General features: G+C 47.3%; 1 protein-coding gene across 1 annotated transcript; it reads left to right on the forward strand.

Annotated features, from left to right (window-relative positions):
* The first annotated feature begins 383 nt into the window (after nucleotides 1-383).
* On the forward strand, nucleotides 384-2,415 carry LOC137095275 (protein starmaker-like). The gene is made up of 5 exons (XM_067461723.1): nucleotides 384-457; nucleotides 540-757; nucleotides 823-1,086; nucleotides 1,283-2,080; nucleotides 2,120-2,415. The coding sequence occupies exons 1-5, from the start codon at nucleotides 384-386 to the stop codon at nucleotides 2,413-2,415; spliced, it is 1,650 nt and encodes a 549-aa protein (XP_067317824.1).
* The last annotated feature ends 7,550 nt before the right edge of the window (nucleotides 2,416-9,965 follow it).

A 9,965-nucleotide genomic window follows, 5' to 3' on the forward strand; every position in this document is an offset into this window, starting at 1 on the left:
TGCTGGCTTCAAAAGCATGTTGCCATGGGAATGAGGATTATGCCGGGGTAAATAATCAAGAAAACAAAGTCTTGCAGACTCCCTGGACCTATTGAAATGAGCAAGGGGAGGGGGGCCGTCTGGGTGCAGGTCTCATGGTGATGATGATGAGGATGAGGAGGATGAGAATGATGATGATGATGAGGAGGAGGAGGAGGAGGAGGAGGAGGAGGAGGATGGTGATGGTGATGGTGATGGTGATGATGATGATGAGGATGAGGAGGAGGAGGAGGATGATGAGAATGATGATGATGAGGAGGAGGATGGTGATGATGAAGATGATGAGGATGGTGATGATGATGATGATGAGGAGGAGGAGGAGGAGGAGGAGGATGGGGTTGAGGATGAGGATGATGATGATGATGATGATGATGATGATGATGGTGAGGATCATGATGAGGATGAGGATTGTGCTGGGGTAAATAATAAAGAAAACAAAGTCTTGCAGAAACCCTGGACCTACTGAAATGAGCAAGGGGAGGAGGGCAGTCTGGGTGCAGATCTCATGATGATGATGATGAGAATGATGATGAGAATGATGATGATGTGGAGGAGGAGGAGGAGGATGGTGATGAGGAGGAGGAGGAGAATGATGATGAGAATGATGATGTTGATGAGGAGGAGGAGGAGGAGGATGGTGAGGATGATGATTATGAGGAGAAGGATGAGGAGGATGGGGTTGAGGATGAGGATGATGATGATGATGATGATGATGATGGTGAGGATGATGATAAGGATGAGAATTGTGCTGGGGTAAATAATAAAGAAAACAAACTCTTGCAGAATCCCTGGAGGAGGAGGAGGAGGAGGATGGTGATGAGGATGATGATGATGAAGAAGAATGTACTACCCACCTCTCTCTGCAGCTCAAGATGGGATGCAACATCATTAAAACGAGAGATAAAGCACTATTAAAAGACATACAACAAGATGAGGAGGAGGAGGATAAGGAGGATGATGATGGGATTGAGGATGATGATGAGGATGATGGTGAGGATGATGAGAATGATGGGGATGAGGAGGAGGAGGATGAGGATGATAATGATGGTGAATGAGGATGATGATGAAGAAAAATGTACTACCCACCTCTCTCTGCAGCTCGAGGTGGGGTGCAACATCATTAAAACAAGAGATAAAGCACTATTAAAAGACATACAACAAGATGAGGAGGAGGAGGATGGTGAGGATGAGGATGAGGATGATGGTGAGGATGATGATGGGGTTGAGGATGATGATGATGAAGATAATGATGATGAGGATAATGATGAGGATGTTGGGGATGAGGAGGATGATAAAGCACTATTAAAAGACATACAACAAGATGAGGAGGAGGAGGAGGAGGAGGATGGTGAGGATGAGGATGAGGATGATGGTGAGGATGATGATGGGGTTGAGGATGATGATGATGAAGATAATGATGATGAGGATAATGATGAGGATGTTGGGGATGAGGAGGATGATAAAGCACTATTAAAAGACATACAACAAGATGAGGAGGAGGAGGAGGAGGAGGATGGTGAGGATGAGGATGAGGATGATGGTGAGGATGATGATGGGGTTGAGGATGATGATGATGAAGATAATGATGATGAGGATAATGATGAGGATGTTGGGGATGAGGAGGATGATAAAGCACTATTAAAAGACATACAACAAGATGAGGAGGAGGAGGAGGAGGAGGATGGTGAGGATGAGGATGAGGATGATGGTGAGGATGATGATGGGGTTGAGGATGATGATGATGAAGATAATGATGATGAGGATAATGATGAGGATGTTGGGGATGAGGAGGATGATAAAGCACTATTAAAAGACATACAACAAGATGAGGAGGAGGAGGAGGAGGAGGATGGTGAGGATGATGATGAGGATGATGGTGAGGATGATGATGGGGTTGAGGATGATGATGATGAAGATAATGATGATGAGGATAATGATGAGGATGTTGGGGATGAGGAGGGTGATAAAGCACTATTAAAAGACATACAACAAGATGAGGAGGAGGAGGAGGAGGATGGTGAGGATGATGATGAGGATGATGGTGAGGATGATGATGGGGTTGAGGATGATGATGATGAAGATAATGATGATGAGGATAATGATGAGGATGAGGATGATGGGGATGAGGAGGGTGATAAAGCCCTATTAAAAGACATACAACAAGATGAGGAGGAGGAGGAGGAGGATGGTGAGGAGGAGGATGAGGATGAGGATGATGGTGAGGATGATGATGGGGTTGAGGATGATGGTGAGGATGATGATGAGGATAATGATGAGGATGGGGATGATGGGGATGAGGAGGATGAGGAGGAGGATGATAATGATGGTGATGAGGATGATGATGAAGAAAAATGTACTACCCACCTCTCTGTGTAGCTCAAGGTGGGATGCAACATCATTAAAACAAGAGATAAAGCACTATTAAAAGACATACAACAAGATACATCTCCTGGAGCCTGTAATGGTGATGGAAGAACATCTGCTCTGCTGTAGCCATCTCTCCACCTGCTCAGCCAGTGTCTTCAGGCAGGACAAGTCTGAGAAGGGCCTTCAATGTGGTCTTTCTTATTTGTAGCCATTCTTAATCGTTTCTGCTAGATATGAGATAATTTTATTTATTTATTTATTTATTTATTTATTTATTTATTTATTTATGGTGTCATCAGCAACCAGACCATTGTGTTACATTTCTAACAGAACAAAACAAACAAACAGACAGATTAAAGAAAACCACAAATTTTGCAAGCTTGGAAGTTGATTAGATGTCCTTTGACCAGTCTCTGGCCCCTTGGAGTGCCTCTGGTGTTGCCGCAAGGAGGTCCTCCCTTGTGCATCATGTGGCAGGGCTCAGGGTGCATGGCAGCAGGTGGTCAGTGGTTTGCTCTTCTCCACACTCGCATGTTGGGGATTCCACTTTGTGGCACCATTTATTGAGGTTGGCTCTGCATCTCATGGTGCCAGAGAGCAGTCTGTTCAGCGCCTTCCAAGTCGCCCAGTCTTCTGTATGCCCAGGGGGAGTCTCTCATTGGGTATCAGTTCTGGGTTTGAGCCTGCCACTTTTGGACTCTTGCTTGCTGGCGTGTTCCAGCGAGTGTCTCTGTAGATCTAAGAAAACTATTTCTAGATTTAAGTCATTGACGTGCTGGCTGATTCCCAAACAGGGGATGAGCTGGAGATGTCTCTGCCTTGGTCCTTTCACTATTGGCTGCTACTTCCCGGCGGATGTCAGGTGGTGCAATACCGTCTAAGCAGTGTAATTTCTCCAGTGGTGTAGGGCGCAGGCACCCCGTGATAATGCAGCATGTCTCATGAAGAGCCACATCCACTGTTTTAGTGTGGTGAGATGTGTTCCACACTGGGCATGCATACTCAGCAGCAGAGGAGCATAGTGCAAGAGCAGATGTCTTCACTGTGTCTGGTTGTGATCCCAAGGTTGTGCCAGTCAACTTTCGTATGATATTGTTTCTAGCGCCCACTTTTTGCTTGATGTTCAGGCAGTGCTTCTTGTAGGTCAGAGCACGGTCCAGAGTGACTCCCTGGTATTTGGGTGCGCTGCAATGCTCCAGTGGGATTCCTTCCCAGGTGATAATCCTCAGAGCTCAGGATGCTTGTCTGTTCTTCAGGTGAAATAATATATTGAAATAAGAGATGATGAGACACACAGATACAACTGCAGGATTCACCGTGGTAGACGAAGAACAAGAAAAGTAGAAGAGAACGAAAAGAGTGGAAGGAGAAGGAACAAGATTAGTGGCTTAGTTTTTAGTACTTCTCAATTGCAGCTGAACAATTTGCACAAAGATGTTAACCAGTTGCTAAGAAACCATAGAGAACCTGGCACTGATTTGACCTCCGTCGCCAGAGCTGACCCATTAGTACAAAACAGAAAACAACATCTCTGTTGACGCGTTTATTTAATAAGAGAGGAATAAATAGACCAGCTCCTTTGGCAAAGACGAAGGTCTGTTGATGGGCCCGTGCATGCATTGCATGGGGCCCTATGTTTTGACCCCATAGGTGCCCATTTGAAACCTTGATGATCGTAGGAGGTCCCAATCTTCAAGAAGGGAAAAAAGGATGACCCAAACAATTGCCATCCGGTCAGCCTCACGTCGATATCAGGCAAGATTCTGGAAAAGATTGTTAAGGAAGCGGTCTGCAAATACTTAGAAACAAAAGCAGTCATTGCTAATAGTCAACATGGATTTATCAAAAACAAGTCATGCCAGACTCATCTGATCTCTTTTTTCGATAGAGCTACAAGCTGGGTAGATGCGGAGAATGATGCCGTGGATGGAGCGTGTCTGGATTTCAGGAAGGCCTTCTTTGACAAGGTCCCCCATGACCTTCTGGCAAGGAAACTAGTCCAATGTGGGCTTGGCAAAACTACGGTGGGGTGGACCTGGAATTGGTTAAGTGGACGAACACAGAGAGTGCTCACCAATGCTTCCTCTTCATCTTGGAAAGAAGTGACAAGTGGAGTGCCACAAGCAGGGTTCCGTCCTGGGCCCGGTCCTGATCAGGATCTTTATTAATGACTTAGATGAAGGGCTAGAAGGCAGGATCATCAAGTTTGCAGACGACACCAAATGGGGAGGGAGAGCCAAGACTCCAGAGGACAGGAGCAGGATTCAAAACCATCTTGAGAGATTAGAGAGATGATGGTCCAAAACTAACAAAATGAAGTTCAACAGGGACAAATGCAAGATACTCCACTTTGGCAGAAAAAACGAAATGCAAAGATACAGAATGAGGGACAATGGTGCCTGACTCGAGAGCAGTATGTGCGAAAAACATCTTGGAGTCCTCGTGGACAACAAGTTAAACATGAGCCAGGAACGTGATGTGGTAGCAAAAAAAAAAAAAAAAACAATGGGATTTTGGCCTGCATCAAGAGTAGCCTAGTGTCTAGATCCAGGGAAGTAATGCTCCCCATGCTCTATTCTGCTTTGGTTAGACCACATCTGGAATATTGTGTCCAATTCTGGGCACCACAATTCAAGAGAGATATTGAGAAGCTGGAATGTGTCCAGAGGAGGGCGACTCAAATGATCAAGGGTCTGGAGAACAAGCCCTATGAGGAGCGGCTTAGGGAACTGGGCATGTTTAGCCTGAAGAAGAGAAGACTGAGAGGAGATATGATAGCCATGTATAAATATATGAGAGGAAGCCACAGGTAGGAGGGAGCAAGCTTGCTTTCTGCTTCCCTGGAGACTAGGACGCAATGGAACAATGGCTTCAAACTTTGCAAACCCAAAAGCCTTGTGGCTGCTTTAACAGCAATGCACTGGGAGCTCCCAACAGACACTCCAATTAACAAGTGATTTTGTAATCGAGGCTGATTTTGAGAGGGTCTCCCCAGTAAGAGAGACCCCGAGGACCGCACCAAAGAGGGTCCCTAAACCTTGGTGAGAACAGGGAAGTCGAATTCCAGCGATAAAAATATTAAAAATAACATAAATCCCACCAAAGCGGAAGAAGATGGCGACCGAGGCTCTTTATTAGCGATTCAGTTGAGATCGGATGCAATTGTGGGAATATTTCCACCACAAGCATGCCAACACAGAGTTTACAAGCATTTTTATATCCAAAATACAGGAAAACATTTCAAATTTCCTGCACGCCCCTCCCCGCCCAGCTTCTTGCTGATTGGTTGACAGTTTGAACAGCTGGGAGGAGGCTTGGCGGCCCGCCTCGCTCTGGGCCAATCAGCAGGCTTCCCCGCCTCTGGGGAGCCAATCCGGACGCTCCTCTCGCTTCCAAGGATGGACGAATCAGGGAAGAGGAGGCGGGACGATTACGAACAATGGGAAGTGATGAGATTATCACTTTGTCGGCCAGCTGGAACATTGAGGCATTGTTTGGTCGGCAAAACTTGATTACATTAAGAAAAGTTTTCCTGTCCTTGATCGGAAAAGGTGTGCCTATCAATGGGTTAGTGGAAGAAGTAAACAGAGCTGGGCGAGAGGCCGAATGCAGTCCTAGTTTGAGCTGTCTGTTGGGGCACATTTCATCAGTTTATCCCAATGGTGGCTTCCAGGAACTGCGGAACTCTCTGCTGCAGCTCAACCCAACTTGGGGGCGGGGGCCCTTGATGTCAGTTTGGTCTCCTTTTTGTTATGACCCATTGAAGCTGTATACAAACATTGCAGGCGGCAGCAATGAGAGGAAGAGAAAATGCACATTTCCCCCACCAAACGCAATGTCTGTTTCCAGAAGCCAAACCCAGTCCAGACTAAAGACGTGAAATTCCAATTACATCAAGAGCAGACAGCTGCATGTTCTGATAAAGCAACCCTTGAATGCCTTCTCCTTCTTCCCTTCTCTCTCTCTCTCGCTCTCGCTCATTTCCACGCTGTCTGTGGAGGCAAAATAATATAATTTCTTTTATTGGCAGCCATCAAGGCAATAATTTGGGAAGCCACATTAGACACACAGAGGGACAAAAAAACCTTGCAGCGTGAGATAAAGCTGGAGGAAACGACTTGGAGGACGTGTTGGCGGTGGGAGCCAGGCCGAGCGTGTGACGGGGTCCGGTTGAAATGGCACGACGCCTCCTCGGCAGATTTGCTCCGCAAATTAGCAAATCAGACAGTGTCTGAAAGGAACAGGTTGCTGTTGGCTTATTGTCATTCCGGTCGTCCCTCCGCATGGGCCGGTTGGACTTTTGGAGATTTCACTTCATTTATTTATTTGTTTGTTGTGTCAGAAGCAAATGGAGAATACAGTTATAATTTATAGGAAAAACACAAACAAAGTTACAAACTTGGCATGATGCTCAATGTCCTTTGACCAGACGCTGGCCACTTGGAGTGCCTCTGGTGTGGCTGTGAGAAGGTCCTCTGTTGTGCATGTGGCAGGGCTCAGGCCTCATTGTAGTAGGTGGTCAGTGGTTTACTCTTCTCCACACTCGCATGTCATGGACTCCACTTGGTGGCCCCATTTCTTTAGGTTGGCTCTGCATCTTGTGGTGCCAGAGCGCAGCCTGTTCAGTGCCTTCCAAGTCGCCCAGCCTTTTGTGTGCCCAGGAGGGAGTCTCTCATCTGATATCGGCCACAGATTGAGGTTCTGGGTTTTAGCCTGCCACTTTTGGACTCTTGCTTGCTGCAATATCTCTGTAGATCTTAGGAAGCTGCTTCTTGATTTAAGGTGTTGGTGTGCTATCTGACATCCTAACAGAGGATGGGACATTTTCCTGCCTCTCTTCTTCGTAAGAGATTTGCAGGATTTTTCGGAGGCAGCACTGATGGAATCATTCCAGGAGTTGCATGTGACATTTATAGACAATCCATGGTTCGCAGGCATATAGAAGGGTTGGGAGGACAATAGCTTTATAAACAAGCCCCTTGGTCTCCCTACGGACGTCTTCCATCACGCTGACATTTGCCCACTTGTCTTCCCAAGAGATTTGCAGGACTTTTCGGTGGCAGCACTGATGGAATCATTCCAGGAGTTGCATGTGACATCTATAGACAGTCCATGTTTCGCAGGCGTATAGCAGGGTTGGGAGGACAACAGCTTTCTAAACAAGCCCCTTGGTCTCCCTACAGATGTCTTCCAGCACGCTGACATTTGTCCGCTTGTCTTCCCAAGAGATTTGCAGGATTTTTCGGAAGCAGCGCTAATGGAATCATTCCAGGAGTTGCATGTGGCATCTATAGACAGTCCACGTTTCGCAGGCATATAGCAGGGTTGGAAAGACAATAGCTTTATAAACAAGCCCCTTGGTCTCCCTACGGATGTCTTCCAGCATGCTGACATTTGTCCGCTTGTCTTCCCAAAAGATTTGCAGAACTTTTCGGAGGCAGCACTGATGGAATCATTCCAGGAGTTGCATGTGACATCTGTAGACAGTCCACGTTTCGCAGGCATATAGCAGGGTTGGGAGGACAGTGGCTTTATAAACAAGTCTTTTGGTCTCCCTATGGATGTCCCGGTCCTCAAACACTCTCTGCTTCATTTGGAAAAATGCTGCACTCGCAGAGCTCAGGCAGTGATGCATTTCAGAGCCAATGTTGACTTTGGTGGAGAGGTGGCTGCCAAGGGAGTGGAAATGGTCCACATTTTCTAATGTTACACCATTAAGCTGTATCCCTGGCATTGGGGAGGGATTGGTTGATGACTGCTCGACAAGCACTTTGGTTTTCTCAATGTTCAGTGAGAGGCTGAGCTTCTTGTATACTTCTGCAAAGGTGTTTAGAGTGGCTTGTAGGTCTTCTTCTGAATGCACACAGACGACATAGCCATCAGCATATTGGAATTCTATAACAGATGTTGTTGTGACCATGCTTTTGGCTTTCACGTCTCACAGGTATATAGCAGGTTTGGGAGGACAACAGCTTTATAGACAAGCCCCTTGGTCTCCCTACGGATGCCCCGGTCCTCAAACAGTCTGTGCTTCATTCGGAAAAATGCTGCACTCGCAGAGCTCAGGCGGTGATGCATTTCAGTGTCAATGTTGACTTTGGTGGAGAGGTGGCTGCCAAGGGAGCGGAAATGGTCCAAATTTTCTAATGTTACGCCATTAAGCTGTATCTCTGGCATTGAAGACGGATTGGCTGGTGACTGCTGGAAGGTAGATAAATGACTTTGCTCCATACTACGAAATGCTTCTGGCTGTCTTCATAGACTTGTCAGCAGCCTATGATACTGTGAACCACCGCCTCCTCCTGAGAAAAATGTATAATATCACAAAGGACGACCACCGCACCCGCCTCATAGGAAACCTCACCTGCTACAAAACAGGAGCTTTTTTGTTGAGTTGCAGGGCCAGAGAAGCAGATGGCGGAAACAGAAGAACGGCCTGCCTCAGGGGAGCGTACTTGCTCCATCCATGGTCAACATCTACACAAATGACCAGCCACTGCCAGAAGGGACAGAGAGCTTCATCTATGCTGATGATCGTGCCATCACCACCCAAGCAGGGAGCTTTGGGGTTTTAGAACAGAAGCTTTCTGAAGCTCTAGGTGCTCTTACTGCCTATGACAGGGAAAACCAGCTGATCCTCAACCCATCCAAAACACAGACATGTGCCTTTCATCTCAAGAACAGAGAAGCATCCCGAGCTCTGAGGATTATTACCTGGGAAGGAATCCCACTGGAGCATTGCAGCGCGCCCAAATACCTGGGAGTCACTCTGGACCGTTCTCTGACCTACAAGAAGCCCTGCCTGAACATCAAGCAAAAAGTGGGCGCTAGAAACAACATCATACAAAAGCTGACTGGCACAACCTGGGGATCACAACCAGACACAGTGAAGACATCTGCCCTTGCGCTATGCTACTCTGCTGCTGAGTACGCATGCCCAGTGTGGAACACATCTCACCACGCTCAAACAGTGGATGTGGCTCTTAATGAGACATGCCGCATTATCACGGGGTGTCTGCGCCCTACACCACTGGGGAAATTACACTGCGTAGCCGGTATTGCACCACCTGACATCCGCCGGGAAGAAGCAGCCAATAGTGAAAGGACCAAGGCAGAGACATCTCCAGCTCATCCCCTGTTTGGGTATCAGCCAGCACGTCAACAACTTAAATCCAGACATAGTTTTCTTAGATCTACAGAGACACTCGCTGGAACACCTCAGCAAGCGAGAGTCCAAAAGTGGCAGGCCCAAACCCAGCACCACAATCCATGGGTGATACCCAATGAGAGACTCCATCTGGGCACACAGAGGACTGGGTGACTTGGAAGGCGCTGAACAGACTGCGCTCTGGCACCACGAGATGCAGAGCCAACCTCAAGAAATGGGGCCACAAATTGGAATCCACGACATGCGAGTGTGGAGAGGAGCCAACCACTGACCACCTGCTGCAATGCAACCTGAGCCCTGCTACATGCACAAGGGAGGACCTCCTTGCAGCAACACCAGAGGCACTCCAAGGGGACAGAGACTGCTCAAAGGACATTTAACCAACTACCAA

Source organism: Anolis sagrei, chromosome Y (assembly GCF_037176765.1).
Source record: "Anolis sagrei isolate rAnoSag1 chromosome Y, rAnoSag1.mat, whole genome shotgun sequence".
Classification (NCBI taxonomy): Eukaryota; Metazoa; Chordata; class Lepidosauria; order Squamata; family Dactyloidae; genus Anolis; species Anolis sagrei.

Excerpts from the sequence above, each read along its gene's own strand:
- LOC137095275 (XM_067461723.1), top strand. The coding sequence starts at position 384 with ATGAGGATGATGATGATGATGATGATGATGATGATGATGGTGAGGATC. Across the intron at positions 758-822 it reads TGATGATGATGATGATGATG|AATCCCTGGAGGAGGAGGAG; the intron begins GTGAGGATGATG and ends AAACTCTTGCAG. Across the intron at positions 1,087-1,282 it reads GGATGAGGATGATAATGATG|ATAATGATGATGAGGATAAT; the intron begins GTGAATGAGGAT and ends ATGATGATGAAG.